The 21,548-nt window shown below is 41.6% G+C and overlaps 1 protein-coding gene across 3 annotated transcripts in view; it reads right to left on the bottom strand.

Annotated features, from left to right (window-relative positions):
- The window catches only part of vps41 (VPS41 subunit of HOPS complex), a 179,654-nt gene that overhangs the window by 32,341 nt on the left and 125,765 nt on the right, over positions 1-21,548 (bottom strand). For all 3 annotated transcript variants that reach the window (XM_055633832.1, XM_055633833.1, XM_055633834.1), the window contains 9 exons: positions 20,270-20,385; positions 20,111-20,167; positions 18,839-18,900; positions 18,667-18,748; positions 14,014-14,106; positions 10,319-10,446; positions 9,503-9,647; positions 3,985-4,026; positions 3,112-3,162 (listed from right to left, as the gene is read on the bottom strand). In XM_055633832.1, the coding sequence (XP_055489807.1) occupies positions 3,112-3,162; positions 3,985-4,026; positions 9,503-9,647; positions 10,319-10,446; positions 14,014-14,106; positions 18,667-18,748; positions 18,839-18,900; positions 20,111-20,167; positions 20,270-20,385 (776 nt within the window). The remainder of the gene's footprint in view (positions 1-3,111; positions 3,163-3,984; positions 4,027-9,502; positions 9,648-10,318; positions 10,447-14,013; positions 14,107-18,666; positions 18,749-18,838; positions 18,901-20,110; positions 20,168-20,269; positions 20,386-21,548) is intronic.

Here is a 21,548-nt window from a genome sequence, read left to right as displayed (position 1 = left end):
AAAGGTTTCCTGAAGGATGGAACATCGCCCAAGAATGTTGTCAGTAATATCGTGCTTCGTTGAATGATGCCTTCTGAGATAAATCCTCAGATTTTCCTTCTTAAAATTTGACCGCTGACTTTTTCTATATTAAAATTGTCTCTTTTTATCAACAGGAAATAGTCATCAAGAGGCAGTGAGCAGCAGAACACAACAAGACGCAACAAGACACAACAAGTAAAAGCTTAATAAATCTCATCTTTAAAATTTAAATTGTTCTTATATTTTAAGAGTCATTCACATTTTAAACTTTAATAAAACCTTTTAGCACTTTTAATGCCGTGTGTTCTTCATCACAATAGAACCTAATAGGCAGGAACGGCTGCTCTGTGGGAGAGCCACTAAGAGTACATGGGGGGGAGGTTGTTTGGAGATGCACTGAATGTGTGGGTGGGAGGGGAATGGCAAGGAGCAAAGTGGGGGGGGGTGACTGAGTGAACTGCCAGCGTACAAGGCGTGAGTGACTGCACTGCCAGCCCACGAGCCGTGAGTTAGTGAACTGCCAGCCCAATAATCCATTAAGTCCACCCTCTCCCCCTTCTCTCTCTTACTGACTGTCACCTGTTTTGGGCACAATTTCTGGCAGTTTCTTAGCCGCCAGCCTGCCAGGTCCGAGTGACTGTACTGCCAGGCCTCAGTGACTGAGCTGCCAGCCCAAAAATCCATTCGGCCCACAAACTCCATACTAGCCCTCTGGAAACCAGTACCTTCGCCCCACAACACTCATACTAGCGCAACAGAAAGTGCCCCACCTCCTCCCACTGACCAGCAATATTGGAATTGGTGCAGAGGTGGAATATTGTGTTGGGAGTCCAGCCCTCCCATGTGATGCTGGGACCCAACGGGTCCCACTTAGTCTAGTTTATTTATATATATCAGGTGTTTTTCCGATGTTTCTTTCAAAAATTTTATCTGTAGTTCTCGTTCCCAATCTGCTCTAAATGCCTCTGTCGATGGTGATTCTATATTTAAAATTATATTATATACGTATGATATTAAATTGCATGAATCCTTGTATATGTTTTTTCAGATCATCTCTAATTTGAAGGTATTTAAAGTATTGGTTATTTTTCAAGTTGTATTTTAATGGTAATTGTTGAAATGATTAAAAAAATTCCCATTTCATATACGTCTCCAATCCTTTTAATTCCTAATCTTTCCCAATAGATATACGTTCTGTCAGTGAGAGATGGTTTAAATGAGGGATTATTTACTATTGGAGATAAATGCGATAAGTTTCTTAATTTCAAAGTTAGTTTTATTTGTTTCCAAATTCGAATTGTTTGTGGATAATTGGGTTCTTCTTATATATTGTGTTGTTTAATTTTATCTGGGGGAAGAGGATCGCTCCTATATTAAAAGGAAAACAATCCTCTTTCGCCATTCTTATCCATTCTGCCTGTTGGGCCGAACTGTCCAACCAAAAAATTATATTTTTAATATGTACTGCCCAGTAGTAGTATAAAAAGTTCGGACGTTTCAGTCCCCCTAATTTTTTAGGTTTACACGGGTGTTTTCTTTGGATTCTGTGCGATTTGTAGTCCCATATGAAGTTTGTAATATTGGAGTCTAATTTTTTAAAGACATTTTTTGATAAGTATATTGGTATTGATTGAAATAGATATAATATTTGTGGTAGAAAATCATTTTTATAGCACTTATTCTACCTATTAAAGATATCGGTAAGGTTTTCCAGAATTTAATCGACGCATTTTATCTAGTCAGTACAGGCATAAAATTTGCATTAAATAGTGATTTATATTTTCTAGTAATTTGGATACCCAATTTCTGTTGAAATTTTAAATGGAAATTTTAACAGGTGTGTCGAATCTTGGGGTTTTAACGTCATAATTTCACTTTTATTCCAATTTATTCTGTATCCTGAAAAGGAGCCAAATTCCTCTATTACATTTAGTATATTTGGTATACTGACTTGTGAGTTTGTAATGTATAATAATACGTCATGTGCGTATAGTGACATTTTATTATTTAAATCTTTGGTATTATATCTCCGGATATTCAGATGGCTTCTTATACTTTTAGCTAGAGGCTATATCGCCAGGGCAAATAGCAGGGGTGATAATGCACACCCCTGTCTATTTCCCCTTGATAAATGAAATATTAAAGATAACATATTGTTAGTCAGTATTCTGGCTGTCGGCTTGTCATATAATAATTTTATCCATGAGATAAAATTCTCTCACATGTTAAATTTTGCAATACTTTGTACATATATTGCCATTCTACTTGATCAAATGCTTTTTCTGCGTCCAATGAAATAATTGATACAACTTCTTCTTCAGTTTTTTGTGAATACATTATATTAAATAAGCGTCTCAAATTATTGGCTGAGTATCTTTTAGGTATAAACCCCGTTTGATCCGAATTTATTAGTTTACTAACGTATTTACTCAATCTTCTCGCCAACGTTTTTGCTAGTATTTCCTGATCTGTGTTTAAGAGTGCTATAGCTCCATATGAACCTGGTTCTTCTAGATCTTTATCTTTTTTTGGTATAAGTGTGATCGTTGATTCAGCTAATGTTTCTGGTAGTATATTTTCTTTAAAGGCATGAATATATAATTTTTGTAGGCATTCACGATTTCTTGGTTCTGAATTATTCTATGTTTATAATATTATTATTATATTATTCTGAATAATAATATTATTGTATAATTGTAATAATAATAATAATATAATTATTATGCTATTGGCTGTTATAATAATACTAATATTAATAATATCATGAATACTGAATTTCCTTGTCACTTTTAAAGCAGTTCAGGCATTATCTCAAATAATGAAGTCAATGGGACTCGGTTATTGATGCTTAAATGGTGCAGTAACCTCAGGCAAGGGGGCTGATGAATGTGAACAAAATATTTTAAAGTAGCTGTCCGAGCTGCCTTGCCCCATATTGGCATTTCACTGCCTCACAAAATGTCACTTTGGACAAGCGCAAAAAACTGACAAACACAAAGCCTCAACCACATTTTTGGATCTTCCAATATCATATGACACCCTTAATAACGAGCATTAGATGTTAGTGAGATACTGAGAAAGCAGACTTACCACATGCTGCAGCTCAGGTTGGTCCTTTAACTCCTCCACAACTTTGTCAATCTTAAATAGATATATCAGTTATTAATCAGAGGAGCAACACTTACATGATTATCCTATTTTTTTGCTAGATTACACTTTTAGCATTTCCACAATTTCTATATTTACAAGTAATTTCATTTCATAAGTGCAGGTAGTTCTGGTATAACCCGAGAGTTGCATTCATAAGAAAACTCGTGGCATAGAACATTGCATTATAATGGCAAATGAGTCAACGGGGAAAGGGGGTTGGGGGCTAGAGACCAATAATAAAGTTATTTTCTCCTGCAGGATTTTCAAAAATAAAGATCTTTTCAATAGCAATATGCTTATTTATGTTACCCTGGGCTGTATGTTACATTGTTTAATAGAGTAACTGGTACATTGGTGCAATGGTACATGGTTTAATAGACATGTGTCATTAGAAATGACTGCTCATCAATTTCAAAGGATATCGGTGACAAAAGTAGCAGTTGTGTACTTAAGAATAATAGTGGCTGAGTACTGCAGGAAAATCATGTGGAAAAGGATTTAAAAAATGTCCCCTATTCAAGATGGCGTTTATTCTGCTTGTCAATTTCCAAAATAACTTTCAAGTGGTTCTCAAGTTCCCAATCAAAATTGTATAATAACCAATTTGGACCACGTAATGCAAAGAGTGTTCCTTAATTCACACTATCGTTATATCCAATTTGTGTGACGGAAACACGTGTTATAACAGATATTCCTCTATGCTAATAGCTGTTATCATGGAAGATGTTGAATGAATGCAGGCTTTCGTCTTTGGTTTTGTCTCGAAGGCTTGTTCAACGCGAGAACGAATTGTAAATAGAATTCACAACTTACTGAAATTTTATCTTCATTGTCCAGGAGCATGTTGACTGCTTGCTATGGAGGTAGCAGAGAATACAGTGGTTCAAATAATAGAATTGTAATGAGATTTTTAATCAAATGCAACTTCAAATCGAGAGAGTTTATTGTCATGTGTCCCAGATAGGACAATGAAATTCTTGCTTGCTGCAGCACAACAGAATATTGTAGGCATTGATAAATCTTCGGAAAAGCTATCTAACAAATATCCGAAACTGAAATCAGAAGTGAATGATCATATTTTTAGTGAGACTTAATAGAGACAATGCACAATTTATTAATCTGGCACTAACTTGGAAAATACCCCAATGTTTTTCCGAAGTAGGACAGAGGAATGAATGGCGATGCATGAAAGGGGTAAAGTTAGCAAAATCTCAATGAATGGATTTAAAGATGGCTTTGTAGTGGAGGATCAATCTGCAACCATTGAAGGCATAGCAAGAAATTAGAATAGATGAGAGACATTCTTGCCATGGAGGGAGTACAGAGAAGGTTCACCAGACTGATTCCTGGGATGGCAGGACTTTCATATGAAGAAAGACTGGACTCGGCTTGTACTCGCTAGAATTTAGAAGATTGAGGGGGGGATCTTATAGAAACGTACAAAATTCTTAAGGGGTTGGACAGGCTTGATGCAGGAAGATTGTTCCTGATGTTGGGGAAGTCCAGAACACGGGGTCACAGTTTAAGAATAAGGGGGAAGTCTTTTAGGACCGAGATGAGAAAAACATTTTTTCACACAGAGAGTGGTGAATCTGTGGAATTCTCTGCCACAGAAGGTAGTTGAGGCCAGTTCATTGGCTATATTTAAGAGGGAGTTAGATGTGGCCCTTGTGGCTAAAGGGATCAGGGGGTATGGAGAGAAGGCAGGTACAGGATACTGAGTTGGATGATCACCATGATCATATTGAATGGCTGTGCAGGCTTGAAGGGCCGAATGGCCTAATCCTGCACCTATTTTCTATGTTTCTATGAGATTGTTGGAGATGAGAAGAAAAGCTCCTTTCTGCCTCAGTGATATTGACAGCGGGATTCCTCATGCACACGAGGCAGAATAGCATAAGCAACATATTGACAAAGTTATATCTCTTCTTTACAGCCATCACTAAAATTCCATGCTAGCATTGACCAAATACATTTGGAGAGATCTACATGTTATACGGATGCCTGGTTTCTGCTGGCTAAGATAATCACCAATGATAAAAGAAGACTGGGCGGCATTCTCTGGACCAGTTACAATGAAAGATTCACCCAACATATTCATCCCTGATCACTAAGTGTTACTGAGGACCTTTACAAATGTATTGGCTTGCGAAAAGTTGACTGTCTAGCAATTGTACCAAGTAACCAAATGGACCTCTTAAGATATTTCCTACCGGGTCTATTAATCCACTGGCACTTCACAACTAGAAATGCAAAATCATATAGATTGGTGTCCGTTTACTTTTTATAAATATTAACTACCTCCATTCTTACTTTGAGGAACAGATAAATAATTACTGTTCGAGATGCAGATTACCTTCTCATAATGGAACTACTGTGAAAGACAGAGGTTAAAAAGACTGTGGTTACTGATACGAACAGCTGGATGAAAGCCAAGCCTAAGAATGAACTGTCGAGCAGCATGGAAAGTGAGGAAAATTTTGTATTGTATTGTATTGTATTGTATTTGTTTTGTATTTTAATGACCACACAGCCAGGCTGGTGGAATTTGTTATCAGTACAGCTCGGTACAGGTTCCAACATTTCATCAACATTAAACATATAACATAGATATACATACAGACAGACACATTACATAATACATAAGAGCCATGCTTATTCTTATTCCTCACTGTACAGAGTTTAAAATGTTAATTGCAGTGGGAATTAAACTGTTTTTGAAGCGGTTTGTTTTGGAGGCAATTGTCCTGTAACGCCTCCCAGAGGGCAGTTGCTGAAAGGCATAGTGTGCAGGGTGAGTAGGATCAGAGATGATCTTGCGGGCTCTGTGTAATGTTCGTTTGTGGTAAAGTGATTCAAGGGATGGTAGGGGTAAGCCAATAATTGTTGATGCCCTGTTGATGATGCACTGTAATTTCTTCCGGGAGAGTGAGTCGAGACTGCCGAACAAGACTGTGATGGATGAAGTGAGGATGCTTTCGATGATGGCTGTATAGAAGCGGAGCATGAGATGAGACCTTACTCTGAACTTCCTGAGCTGTCGGAGATGGAAAAGTCTTTGCTGGGCTTTTCCATAGATGTGGTCTGCGTTTGTCCTCCATTTGAGGTTGTTGCTGATTTGGGTTCCAAGGAGTTTGAATGTGTCAGTGATGGAGATGGATTCACCTTTAATGAGCACAGGAGTTTTGGGGGATGGCTGGCGTCTTGGGTCGATGATGAGTTCTTTTGTTTTTGAATTGAGTAAGAGATCATGGTCTGTGCACCAGGTCACTGCTTGGTGGACCTGTGCACGGTATTCAGTTTCTTGGTTGTTGGTGATGAATCCTATGATGTTTGAGTCGTCCGCGTACTTGTACAGGTTGACGGAGCTGTGGTGGGATGTGAGCTGGTTTGTGTAAAGGGAGAATAGCCAGGGTGAGAGAACACAGCCTTGGGGTGTGTCTGTACTGAGGAACAGAGGGGAGGATTGTTGATCCTCACCCTCTGTTGCCTGTTCCAGAGAAAGCTGTGAATCCAGTGATAGATGCATGGGTCAATGTTTATGTCCAGTAATGTATTGAACAGTTTGACCGGGTTTATTGTATTGAATGCAGAGCTGAAATCCAGGAACAGGTTGCGGGCATATGTGTTTGCGGACTCCAGGTGGTTCAGAATGTGATGAGTTGCTAAGTTGACGGTGTCCTCAACTGACCTGTTGGCTTTGTATGCAAATTGGTATGGGTCCATGAGTGGGGTGGTGACAGTTTTCAGGTGATTGAGTATGATGCTCTCAAATGATTTCATGACTGCCGATGTCAAGGCAATGGGTCTATAGTCATTGAGGCAGGAGATGGTCTTGGCCTTGGGAACCAGGATGATAATGGATTATTTGAAGCAATTGGGTACTGAGCTTTGACAGAGGGAGGTGTTGAAGATGTTGGTAAAAACCCCAGCCAGTTCTGCAGCGCAGTGGTGGAGAACGGAGGGGCTGATGTTATCTGGGCCGGGGGCTTTATTCCTCTTAAGTCCCCTGAAGATGCTCCTCACCTCCTCCTCGTAGATGGTGAAAGGGGGGGGTGGGAGGGGGTCGGGGGGAGATGGTGGTGGAGCCGGTGCCTGCTCAAACCTCCCATAGAAAAAGTTGAGTGTATCAGGAAGCTGATTGTCGCTGTCAGGTTTGGGGGTGGGTTTCTTTTTGTAGTTCGTCATGTTTTGGAGTTTTTTCCAGATGAAACGTATGTCACTAGTAGTGATTTGTTCTTCTAGTTTAGTGGCATAGTTAGATTTGGCTCTTCTTATAGCAGATCTCAGTTTGTATTTGGCAGCCATATATTGTTCTTTGTTTCCTGCCAGATGTGCTGAGTTTTTCTCCTTTCTTAATTTTTTTAATGTCCTTGTTAAACCACGGTTTATTATTATTGTAGTGTTTGACTTTTTTGAGTGGTATGCACAGGTCCACGCAGTAGTTAACGTATGACGTCACTGCAACGGTGGCGTCATGGAAGTCACCTGCAGCATGGAAAACATTCCAGTCTGTGCACGCGAAACAGCCCCAGAGTTTTTCGATGGCTTCAGGGGACCAGCACCGGACAAGTTTTCTTGGTGTCTTGGAGGATTTGACTTTTTGCCTGTATTGTGGAATTAGCAGCAGCATTGCGTGGTCGGACCTGCCCAGCGGAGCCCTCGGGAATGCACGGTAAGCCTCTTTGATGGTAGTATAGCAGTGGTCCAGCGTGTTGGTCCCTCTGCTGGGGCAAGTTACCTGCTGATGGTAGCCGGGGAGCTCAGATGACAAATTGGTCTGGTTAAAGTCCCCAAGGACGATGACTGCTGTGTCCGGGTGTGGGTTTTCCACTGAGGAGGCGTAGTTGGCTAACTCGGCTGTGATGGTGTTAGCGTTAGCCTCAGGTGGAATGTAAACACAGATCATAATTACTGATGCGAACTCCCGTGGGAGGAATGATGGTCTGCATTTGACAGTGAGGTATTCCAGGTGCGGGGAGCATACATGAGTTAGTTCTGTAGAATTTGTACATCAGCGTTCATCATTATGCAAACACCACCGCCTTTTGCCTTGTGCGATAGTTTGGATGATCTATCGGCACGATGTAATGTGAAACCTGGAAGTGTTACCGCTTGGTCAGGTACTGATTGATCCAGCCAGGTCTCTGTCAGGCAGATTGCAGAGCAGTCACTGTAGTCTTTGTTCGTTTGTATCATAAGTTGGAGTTCATCCATTTTGTGCCGGAGGGATCTGACGTTTGACAGCAGAAGGGCTGGGAGCGGTGGCCGATAAGGGCGTCTCCTGAACCTGGCAAAGGTGCCGGTGCGGCGGCCCTTTTTGGCCAGCAGCCATGATGTAGAGTTGCTTGAGATGTTTAAGTCCCGTTATTTCTCCTCCAGCAAGGATGTAGATGGGCCCGAATCGCTGAGGTTTAAAAGCTCCAAACGGGAGTACTGGATTAAGCACGACACTTTGCAAACAAATAACGCAGACACTAAAACGGCAGACAGGAACACTGCTTGTACTGCGGCAAGCCTCATGGCCGCCATCTTGTCAATGGGATAGGCCCTGCCTCAACTCAATCATTGCAATGTAATTGTCCCCCCCCCCTCATGATTTACATTCTCGAAAGGTTGCAAATGACTGACAATCTTTGAACCATCTCATGATTGGAGACAGTGACTGCAACACTACACATTCCATCAGGTAATATATAGAATTCACTGGATTCTAACCTTACCTCTTGCCTTATACCAGAGCCTACTGAACACATTTCCTTTCATCACACACTAAACTCTTCCCATCAGGCCTTTTAAAATTCTGGTTCCTCCCCATCCTACCATCAGCACAAGCCTTCAGCCATCGTACCCCAGAACACTGCCCTACTTGCTGGAGCTCTCACTAACTACAAGGGTCTCCTCAGAATTTAGCTAATTTACCCCGCATCAGTCAACCTCTATGTTACCTCTTCACTCTTCCCGAAGCCTCACTTCCCCCCTCAATACAGGATTTCTATATGAAATTCGATGTAATCAAAAGATCATCAGACTTGATTTTTAAAAGGTTATCCGATCAAGTGAAAAGCAATAACTGAGCAGGAATAGGAATACTTTATTGTCAGATGTGACAAGACACGGTGAGATTCTATGCTTTCATACACAATGTATACAAATAGCAGCCACCTCTGGCACTGACAAAGTTACAAAGCACACCGGCTCCCCCTTTTGTCCCCCCCCCCCCCCCCACAGTTCCCCCCCCTCCCCCCCCCCCCCCCCCCAGTCCCCCCACGCCGGGTCCCCATTGTCCTTTGATTCCCCCCAATGCACGATGTGCATTAAACTTACATACCTCTCTATCAAATTCCATGAGGAGAACTATTTTATCCTTTATGGAACTAAAGAGATTGTGCTTGTGTATGAGCTGGAAGACATCTTTATGTCGCAGCTTTAAGTAAATTTCGAGGGCTTTATCATAACGCTGGTCATACGTGTACCTGAGAATAGCAAAAAACAATTGTTAACTCCATTACCAGGTGTAACCTGCTCTTTCAAAATTAAAGAAATCTAATGCAACATATCCAATATTGTACATTGTATGGCATCATGCTTCCATGTTGCTGTGTCATTGCATTTGCCCTATTCACAATGCAGGAAGATAATGAATCTTTTAAGCAAAACCAATCATTGGAAAGGTAAAAACAAATAGACAAATACACAGCAGATAAAAATGCACCATGTTCTTCCGGAGGTCACTGCAGAATATACACACTGTATGTACAGAACAAGAAAGGATACGAATTAACATAGTACATAGTACAAAATACTACTCACAGAATAGCAAATAATCAAACAGAACAGAGGGGAGATGGGTCTAGAGGCATTATTAATTAGTGAATTCAAATGTGCAGAATAACCTTTCTCATTCATTATGTTAGCATTCTCACTAGGTTATTTAAGCCATTTAGACATGTTCACCTAATCTAGTGGTACTCTCCCCGATGACATTATAAAATGTCTCCCAATACACTTAAAATAATTTGTATATTCAGATTCAACAACAAGATTGTTGCCATGTTCTAGTCACTTTCTTAAATACATTCTTGTATCTACTAATTGGTCCCTTCATCAAATTGTTACAAATAGACATGTGGAGCCAGATACTCACAATTCCGCTAGAGTTGTCAGCAGGGTTCGATTATTTGGAGCCCCATCCAAATGATCCAAGACGGAGCGGACTACGGCCATATTATTATATATGTCACCTGGCCACTCTCTTATCAAGGATGCAAACCCCTTGAGAAAAAGAGCAATGTGCAAAGGTTAAAAGTCCAGACGTATCATTGGTTAAGTCTCCGCTCTCTGAATAGATGCATCCTCCACATAACAAAGGAAGGAAGTCTGATGGTGGATTTATCCTGAGATCTAGTTTAAGATAGCCCCCCTGTCATACTGAGGAATGCAGAATAATTTTGTGTTCTTCAGCTAGACAGAAGTCCTTACTTGGGCAATACTTGTATTGAAGTGGATTATTTCACTGTGCTATATTTTGATCACATCGGCATTAATGTCCTTTCCTCCAGTAATGCCATAACGTTGGGTGTACCCACAGGATGCAGCATTTCCCTACCATTGAGTGGCCATTATATGATATCAGCAGCTAAGCACAAGACATATCAAAAATGTAAGAACTATACCAAGTCAGTGTGAGATGGAACTACCGAATGATGCGGAACTATTTTTCCGTGTAGAGAACTCCCAACATTGGGAATATTCTTCTGTTCTGTTTTAGGAATTTTGTTCTTAACTGTAAATAATCAATTGCACTTTAGATAAGAGATTCAAATTCTCAATCCCAACTGCTGCTGTCATGTGACTACAAAGGCATACTGAACCTTTAGAAGCAGAATGTTTAGAAGGGGTGGCATGGTGGCACAGCGGTAGAGTTGCTGCCTTACAGTGCCAGAGCCCCGGCTTCGATCCTGATTACGGGTGCTTGTCTGTACGGAGTTTGTACATTCTCCCCTTGACCTGCGTGGGTTTTCTCCGAGATCTTCGGTTTCCTCCCACATTCCAAAGATGTAGGTTAATTGGATGGTACAATGTAAAACTGTCCCTAGTGTGTGCAGGCTAGTGTTAATGTGCGGGAATCACTGGTCGGTGCAGACTTGGTGGGCCGAAGGACCTGTTTCCGCGTTGTATGTCCAAAAATCCCCCTAAAAACCAGACAGTATGTGTGTGTGTCATTAGCATAAATGAATAAACAGCCACAGCTTTATTGGACATATAGATTACAACTTTGTTGCCCAGCTTGTTTATTTTTATACTCTGATCAAGTGTTGCTAAAACTAGATTTACATAACATACAATTAAGGAATAGAAAATAAACGGAGGCGAGCTTGAATGTTCAGTTTAAGGAACATCTCATCCAACTGACCACCGTGGAAGCTTTATTCTTACAAGATAGAACAATAGAACAACAAATGGAGGACTTGAGAAATGGATATCAATAAACTATTTCTTTAACTGTTGGTACAGAAGAGGAATCGAGCCCAGTATAGTTTAACAATGATTATATTGAATGGAAGACAGGCATGAAGAGGCCTGGTGTTCTACTCTTGCTCCTATCCTCTTGTGTTCAGTGTGCCAATGTGGAAATAAGGCCATTCTACTTTCTGCAGCATTGGTGGAAACGAGAAACTAAGTTTTAAGTGTTTTTTTAAGAAATAAAGGGTGCAATGTTGCAGGAATTGTGGTGGGATCCCTCTTGCAATATTAGCCTAGCTTGTGGCTCCCATGAAACTGCAAATCAGAGGTCTATATTCGATATGCCTATGATGAATAATTAAGGAAACAATCCACACAGAAATGTATTTCCTGGTACAAGTGTATTAAAGAATTGCAATTCCACTTTTCTACTTTCTCAGTTTGAATTTCCACATCTTGGTAATAGAAAGCTGAGAACACTGTACGTGGTTGTCAAATGCAGTCTTTCTACAGCTGTATTTGGGAACGGAAAAGATTTTGGATTCATTACCAATGTTCATACTTTGTTCATCAATGGGAGCACTGTAATCTGTCAGAAACTAGTGAAGCTCCCATTCCAGAGAAAGCATCACATAATTAGGTTTGTTTTGCTAGTACAGTACAGTACAGAGAGAAACAGGCACTTTCAATAATATGCAGGAAGGAACTGCAGATGCTGGTTTAAACCTAAGATAGACACAAAATGCTGGATTAACTCAGCGGGACAGGCAGCATCTCTGGAGAGAAGGAATGGGTGACGTTTCGTGGTTGAGACCCTTCTTCAGACTGACATCAGACTGAAGAAGTGTGTCGACCCGAAACGTCACCCATTCATTCTCTCCAGACATGCTGCCTGTCCCGCTGAGTTACTCCAGCATTTTGTGTCTATTTACTGTCAATAATATGATCTTTTTGATGACAAATGATGCTCACTCTTGCCCGGAGTAGGTGAATTGAGGATCAGAGGAGACAATTTTAAGGTGAAGAGGAAAAGATTTAATAGGAATCTGAGGGGTAACTATAACTTTTTCACACAAAGGGTGATGTGTGTATGGAACAAGCTGCTAGAGGAGGTAGTTGAGGCAGGGACTATCCCAACGTTTAAGAAACAGTTAGACAGGTACATGGATAGGACAGGTTTGGAGAGATTTGTGCCAAATGTGGGCAGGTGCGATTAGTGTACGTGGGACATGTTGGCCGTTGCGGGCAAATTAAGCCCAGAGGCCTGTTTCCACGCTATGACTATGTGAAACTAATTTGTGAAATGCTTGCCATCTCAAGCACATGTAAAAGGATCATAGCATTGTTCCAATGTGGAGGATTAACTGGAGGTAGCCCAGAGCAACTCAGATGAATTAACACCAGATGCAGCCATTTGCCCTCGCACTCTATTTATTTTCAGTATTTTATTCTTTGTAATTGTTTCAGTTTAAAAAAAAAATACTTTTAAATGTTTCAAGGTGGCAGGAGGGGTGGGATCTCAGAACCCACACCCTTAAGAGGAGGAGCCGCCACCCCCATATTAGGCAGATGGGCAGGGTCCAAAGAGATCTTCACAGCAAAATTGTATAAGACGTTGGTGAGACCGCATTTAGAATACTGTGTTCAGTTCTGGGCACCATGTTGTAGGAAAGATATTGTCAAGCTTGAAAGAGGTCAGAAAAGATTTACGAGGATGTTGCCAGGACTTGAGGGTGTGAGCTGTAGGGAGAGGTTGAGTAGGCTGGGTCTCTATTCCATGGAGCGTAGGAGGATGAGGGGAGATCTTATAGAGGTATACATAATAATTAGAGGAATAGATTGGGTAGATGCACAGAGTCTTTTACCCAGAGTAGGGGAATCGAGGACCAGAGGACGTAGGTTCAAGGTGAAGGGAAAAAAAGAATCCGAGGGGTAACTTTTTTACAGGTGGGTGTATGGAACAAGCTGCCAGAGAAGGTAGTTGAGGATGGGACTTTCTTATTGTCTAAGAAACAGTTGGACAGGTACATGGATAGGACAGGTTTGGAGGGATATGGACCAAGCGCAGGCAAGTGGAACTAGGGTAACTGGGACATTGTTGGCTGGTGTGGGCGAGTTGGGCCGAAGGGCCTGTTTCCACACTGTATCACTCTATGACTCTAATCAGAAGAGCTGCAAGGCAGTTAAAGGTTGTAGCAGAGTGTGCTCCCAAGTTGATGTGGTATATTCTCACCATTCGATGAAAGAATTGTTCAGCACAGAAGATAATGTGCAATAGTGACCCATCAAAATACACAATCACAGTTGAAATCTTAGGGCCAGCATCACCCATCACTTTTACATTGCCCTGTGCCAATCCATAAATGACTACAATACCTCATAATCACTCTCCAAGAACTCGTACAGAATCATTTCATATATAGCAGGCCTCAGGCGCAGGTCACCTCTGGGCAAGTATCTACTAATTGCCTAAAAGGAACAAATAACTTTGTATAAGTACATATAGTTGTCACATGAAAATATTGACAACAGTGACATTTAATATCTTCTGGAGACACAGTACACACTGTCGATGCTGTAATCTTGAGAAAAAACAAACTACTGGAGGAACTCAGTGGGTCAGAACAATCTGTGGAAGGAAATGGATATTAAATGGGAAATTAATATCTGCTGTTAGTGTTACTAACATTCTTAAAACTTGCCAGGCAGATGCCTTTTGAAGCATTGCACAGAGCTTCACACCCATCCCAGGAGAAAATGCTGCAACAGATGTTTGAGAAATGTTCCAGTTTCCAATTGTTATAACAATCAAGCACTATATATATATATTGGGAAATTGGTTTGGATGCGAGCTCACCCACAGAAGAAATGAAGGCCCCCCCCCCCGGCTGTTGCCAGATGTAATTGTTCCACACTGTGACCCCTGAAACTATTTGCTTATGTCTTGTCATAGTTTAGTTTGTGATTATTTAGGCTGTGAATATGGCATTGTCTCAAGATTGTGACAAAAATACCAGCTGCCATTTCCATTTTGGAGCATGTATCAGTTCCAGTTTATTGTCATGTGTACCGAGGTACAGTGAAAAGCTTTTGTTACATGCTATCCAATCAGTAGAAAGACAATGATGATAATCAAGCCATTTACAGTGTATAGACACATGATAAGGGAATAAGATTTAGTGGAAGATAAAGCCAGCAAAGTCCAATCAAGGATAGTCCGAGGGTCAACAAAGAGGTAGATAGTAGTTCAGCTCTCTGGTTGTGGTAGGATGGTTCAGTTGCCTGATAACAGCTGGGAAGAAACTGTCCCTGAATCTGGAGGTGTGCGTTTTCACACTTCTATGCCTTTTGCCTGATGGGAGAGGGGAGAAGAGGGAATAGCCAGGGCGCAACTCATCCGTGATTATGCTGCTGGCCTTGCAGAGGCAGCATGAGGAAAAATTAGATCTCTGTTTGGAGCAGAAAAAACTCTCATCTCTTCCAGCAGGCCATGTAGTGGGTTACGGTTTAAAAGAGGTAATGCTATCAAAAGGGTATTTGAAACCTTAAAATACTTTTTTAAAGCCAATATTTATTCCTCTTGACTTCAAAGTATGGACTTCTTTGATGATCCAATGGGCATTGGTGAATCACCACAACAAATTAGAAATGTTAATGTCAGTGATGGCAAAACATTCATTCATTCATCATCGTTAAAAAAATTAGTGATGCAGGGGTGCTGGTTTCCAACAGGAATGGTGACGGATGCACCACACGTCTGTCCTCCAGTTCCTGCAGACTACTGCCGCTGGAAGTATCGGATTTTATAGACAATTGACAATAGGTGCAGGAGTAGGCCATTCGGCCCTTCGAGCCAGCACCGCCATTCAATGTGATCAAGGCTGATCATCCCCAATCAGTGTGTGTGCTTTATCATCATTTCTTACAAGGCTACAAGACAGTGATCGCAACTTCTACTGAAGTGTGAATGGCCGTTGGCTCGCTAGAAGCTCATCCGCCCTTTGACAGGTCTTGTTTATGGTCCTGCTAGGGGTCCACAGCCCCCTCCTCATCTGGAAAACTAAGTGGGGGAGACGGTTTAGTCACCGACTATCTGACCATGGAGCAGGTAGCACGGGATTACATGGTACCCGTGGCAGGGGGAAACAGACACTTTGCAAAGTGCGTTTATTGGCACATTAACACAGCACTAGTAAAATAGCAGAGAGAGAAAGGATATTTGTATGAGCAGCCCAGTTGCAGCCTGACAATTCAGCAGTACTACATTTCCAAAGTAGCCTTCTCTTGCGCACTAATTTTGTAAGACGATAATTCTATGCTTCTCCTTAATACAATTATGCTGAATTGAATTAATCCTGGCCATAGATTCTAGTTAATTACCTTATTGAAGATGGTCACCATTCAATAGTTGGGATTGCATTGCTTGTTATCAAGTTTGTGGGAAATATGGGCCAGTCAAGCCTGCTTATTAAAATGTATTCCCCCTGGCCACCAGCATTTTACTCGCCTAACACCAGTTTATTGTCAAATCCCCTGTATAAATCCCCCAGCGTATTTAGCAATTTCCAAAGGCACAAATTACAGGAGCCAAACATAAGTATAATAGCAGCTACATGTAGATGCAAGAATTGCAGATGCTGGCAACTTGAGCATCATACAAACTGCTGGAGGGTCAGGCAGCATCAATGGAGCGAATGGACAGGTGATGTTTTGGTTCTGGACCCTACTTCTGACTTTGTAGTGGGGGAGAAAGCTGGAAAAGAGAGGTGGGGGAACGGCAAAGTCTGGCAAGTGATAGTTGGATACAGGTGAGAGGGGTTTGCTTGGCAGATGGGTGGATTAAGTGACAAAGGCTAGAGGTGACAAGGAGACTAAACGATAAGATTAGAAAGAGGAGATGCTAATTATGAATCTGGCAGGATGGAGGGGAAATAAAAGAGAAATACGGGACTTGGGATGGGAGATAGGCATACAGAGGAAGGTTTGGAGCAGGTAACTAGAATGTGGGAGATTTCGGAGAAATGTGTGCGCACCAGGGGAGGCGAAGGGAAAGAGAGAGGCTGGACGGTATAATTTGAAATTGGAGAATTAGACATTTCAATGTTCATACCGTTGAGTTGCACCCAAGAGAAATATGAAGTTGTGTTCTTTAAGTTTACTGGTGACCTAATTCTGGCAATGGAGGAGGCCAAGGAGAGAATGGGCAGTATGGGAATGAGAAGGAGAATTAAAAAAGCAGCCAGGAGCTCTAGCAGGCTTTGGCCATGGAGCACAAGTATTCAGCAAAACTGTAACGTAGTTGTTACTTGGTCTTGTTGAGGTAAAGGAGGCTGCATTGGGAGCACCAAATCCAATAAACCAGATTGGAGAGGTGCAACGTGAACTTCTGTCTCACCTAGAAGCGCTGCTGTGGCCCCTGGATGGAAGAGAGAGAGGAGATGTAGGGGCACGTGGCTTTCATTGTCCTATCTGGGACACATGTCAATAAAATTCTCTTGACTCGAGTGTGTGGGAAGCTGAGAGGGGTAGGATGGCGACGTGAATGGTGGTGGGTTCACACTGAAGGTGGCGGAAATATCAAAGAGTGATGTGTTGGATACTGACGCTGGTGGGGTGAAAGGTGAGGACCAGGCAATCTCTATGCGTACTCCATTTGGGGTAAGGGAGCAAGAGGAGAACTGTACGACACAGAATCATCATGGGTGAGGGATCCATCTTTAAGAGCAGTGGAGAAGCCACGTGTAATGAAGAAAGCCAACATCTTGGATGTTCTAGAATGGAAAGCCCCACCTTAAGAGAAGATTTGCCACAGAAGGCAGTGGAGGCCAAGTCAGTGGATATTTTTAATGCAGAGATCGATAGATTCTTGATTAGTGCAGGTGTCAGAGGTTATGGGGAGAAGGCAGGAAAATGGGGTTAGGAGGGAGAGATAGATCAGCCATGATTGAATGGCGGAGCAGACGATGGGCCGAATGGCCTAATTCTACTCCAATGACCTAATGACATGTGGTGGAGACAGAGAGATTGAGAGTAAGTATTTGCATCCTTACAAGAAGCAGGGTGGGAGGAGATGCAGTTGAAGTAGTTTTGAAGCCAGTGGGCTCAGATAATCACTGGGCAAGACATCAGTCGATAGTCTGACTCCTGCGATAGAGACAGAGAGATCGAGAATGGCGAGAAAGGTATCAGAGATAGTCCATGCGAATTTGAGGGCAGGATGGAGGTTAGAAGTAAAGTTGAAACAGATGTTGTTAATGGTGAGACCAAGTTCTGCCAGTCATGAGTGTTCGCTGAGGGGCATTGGTCAGGTGTCTGTTCAAGGAAGAAGTGGAGGGGCCTGAGGCCTTCCTGATGGGGAATGGAGGTGTAAAGGAACTGGACGTCCATGGTAAATATGAGGCGTGCCGAGGTATTGGAAACTATTGAAGTAGAGAAGAGCATGTGGGGTGTCTCAAATGTAGGTTAGAAGGGACTGGACAAGAGAGGACAATAGAATTGAGTTATCTGGCTTTATAATTCACTCCTCCTCTTTCCTTACCTGACACCTTTTTGACCTTTTCACCACTAGCCTCTGTCACTTGCTCCACCCATCGGCTGATCACCGTCCTCACCTCACCTATTCATCTATCACTTAAGGTGGACACAGCATGATGGAGTAACTCAGCGGGACAGGCAGCATTTCTGGAAAGAAGGAATGGGTGACATTTCGGGTTGAGACCCTCAATCAGACCCGCTTTCATCTATCACTTGCCAGCTCCTACCTTTGCTTCACTCCCACCTCCCTTTTCCAGCTTTTGCCCATGAGTGTGCAGAAGGGTCCCAACCGGAAATGTCACCTGTTGCCTCCGTGGATGCTGCCTGGTCTGCTGAGTTCCTCCAGTAGTTTATATTTTTGCGTAGCTAGAAGTTGTTCTCCATTCCACTGCTCATGCCATTCCCCTTCACGCTAACAACAAGTACAAATGTAAGTTTAATAGGAGAGATATTTGTACCAGTAGAAATCACTGTGCCAATTCATGGCAAACTTACTTTAAGCTGGCCTATTTTTTTAAATCGATACACTTCATTTTCCCAGAGATCCATGTTTTTGCCAAGAATCTTCTGACATTTTCTAGAAGGCATAATCAATGCAAATTATTTAATACAAATTTGACAATTAAATCTTTAAGATAAAGGTTCAAAATCCATGAATGAACAATACCTCGCAGCACCATGGTAATCTCCTTTGTCCACTAGGTAGTTTATATAGGCCCTGCCAATATCCTGAAAAATGAAATGCCACCAAACAGGTATTTAATTGTGTATTGATAAGTTTCCATCCAATCCATTCTTCGTTATTATTCATTGATAAGGTACTCACATGTGTCACTTAGCATGCACTACTGACTTTCACAAATCATTTCAAATTTTTTAGCTGAAGACAGACACAAAAAGCTGGAGTAACTCAGCGGGTCAGACAGCATTTCTGGAGAAAAGGAATGGGCGACGTTTCGGGTCGAGACCCTTCTTCTGACTGAGAGTCAGGGGAAAAGGGAACAAGAGATATAGATGTTGATGTAGAGAGATAGTGAACAAACGAAAGAAAGCTATGCAAAATTGTTAGAACAAATGATTGAAAGATGCAAAAAAAGTAGAACTGTTGGAGGTCTTGCATGGTAACTGGTGGTTGCAAGAAGTAAAATATAGTGCTTAGTTTATGAAAGACATGCCTTAACGATGTTCACAAAGATATTCTATAAATCAAAAAGGCTGGCGGAGACGTTCTTTGGGCATTTTGATACTGTGCATTCCTAAGCACAAGACTGAAGCCCTATTCATTACAGCAAAATAAAACGTAGTAAATGGAAAACAATTAGGTAAAATGGGCAAAGGCATTGTATTGAAAATGTATACAAAGATTATTTGTAAATATGCGATTTAGTTTAGTTTAGAGATAAAGCGTCAGCCCACCGAATCCGCACCGACCAGCGATCCTCCACATTAACACTTCCCTATACACACTAGGGACAATGAATGTACAAACTCCATACAAACAAGCACCCATAGTCACGATCGAACCCGAGTCTCTGGCGCTGTATGGCAGCAATGCTACTGATGCGCCACCATTGCTACACTGGTCGGAGTTGAGTCAGGGTCTCTGGGCTGTTTGTTCGGCGTGCTGGATTACTGATCTGGTGATATAACCACACCACCACTGTACTGTATTGTTAAATTACATAATATCAATGGATATCTTTCTACTAAGAAAACTAATTAAAAGCTGATCATTCATGCTGCCTGCTCCCCTCTCAGTCACCCAGGGAAAGGACTTAGTCTTCGAGGTCATCACGCCTGCTTCATCATTCAACTCAAGCATAACAAGTCAATGCAACATTTCTGAAGGGTTGGATGCCTTTCTTAAGGGCTTAAATGTTCTTGCAGACAAACTCGACTCCAGTACCATATTAATGCATATTCCATGTGCTTAACATACCAGTATGTTGTGTCTTTTTATATTCTTCTGGCTGATTTCAGCTGCCATCATAGCTTCCTAAAGGAAAAAAAAAATAAAGTGTTTTGGGACTGTTGCATTAAAAATGTTGATATTATTAATTACATACAGAGAAAAATGTTGACAGACCGAAAAACTTACTTCATATTTCTTTTTCTCCAGCAACCATTCAATGTGGTCATCTTGGTCCCGCTCCTTGGCCACTACAATGTCTCTTGGGCTGATGATGTAAAACAGCGATTCGCCATTGGAGTGCTCTGAATGAGAGAGCGGGGTGGGATGGTAGTAGTTGTCATACTTAAATTAGATCATAAAGATTTGCAGAAGTTGTTACACACATCAAAATTTCCTTTCAAGTCCACAACTAATTACAAATTTCATGGCAAAACCTCAATGCATGGATTAAATGTTTCGATCAAAGACAGTGGAGTGCATATATAATGAACAGACATGCAAAAAATCAACTGAAAGAAGTCACTCCACATCCACTCCATCCAAGCCTTTCGCTATTCTTGTAAGAAAGGTGGATGAACTTAGAGCCTGGATTGACACCTGGAAGTATGATGTTGTGGTGATCAGTGAAACATGGTTGCAGGAGGGCTGTGATTGGAAACTAAATATTCCCGGATTTTGTTGCTTCAGGTTTGATAGAATTGGAGGGGCAAGAGGTGGAGGTGTTGCATTGCTTATCAGGGAAGATATTACAGCAGTGCTTTGGCAGGATAGATTACAGGGCTCGTCTAGGGAGGCTATTTGGGTGGAACTGTGAAATGGGAAAGGGGTAGCAACACTTATAGGGGTGTATTATAGACCGCCAAATGGGGAGCGAGAATTGGAAGAGCAAATATGTAAGGAGATTGCAGATATTAGTAGTAACGACATTTCGTTTGGACCTTAACGGGATCCAAACGACAAATAAATTGTATTGTATTGTATTGCAACTAAGTTACAGAGAAAGGTTGAACAAGTTAGGGCTTTATTCTTTGGAGCGCAGAAGGTTAAGGGGGGACTTGATAGAGGTCTTTAAAATGATGAGAGGGATAGACAGAGTTGATGTGGATAAGCTTTTCCCACTGAGAGTAGGGAAGATTCAAACAAGGGGACATGACTTGAGAATTAAGGGACAGAAGTTTAGGGGTAACATGAGGGGGAACTTCTTTACTCAGAGAGTGGTGGCTGTGTGGAATGAGCTTCCAGTGAAGGTGGTGGAGGCAGGTTCGTTTTTATCATTTAAAAATAAATTGGATAGTTATATAGACGGGAAAGGAATGGAGGGTTATGGTCTGAGCGCAGGTATATGGGACTAGGGGAGAATACGTGTTCGGCACGGACTAGAAGGGTCGAGATGGCCTGTTTCCATGCTGAAATTGTTATATGGTTATATGGTTATTGTATTGTATTGTATTGTAAGCACAAGGTA

Source organism: Leucoraja erinacea, chromosome 4, assembly GCF_028641065.1.
Source record: "Leucoraja erinacea ecotype New England chromosome 4, Leri_hhj_1, whole genome shotgun sequence".
Lineage (NCBI taxonomy): Eukaryota > Metazoa > Chordata > Chondrichthyes > Rajiformes > Rajidae > Leucoraja > Leucoraja erinaceus.
The sequence above is the reverse complement of the archived record's forward strand: the minus strand, read 5'-3'. Positions and strand labels throughout refer to the sequence as shown.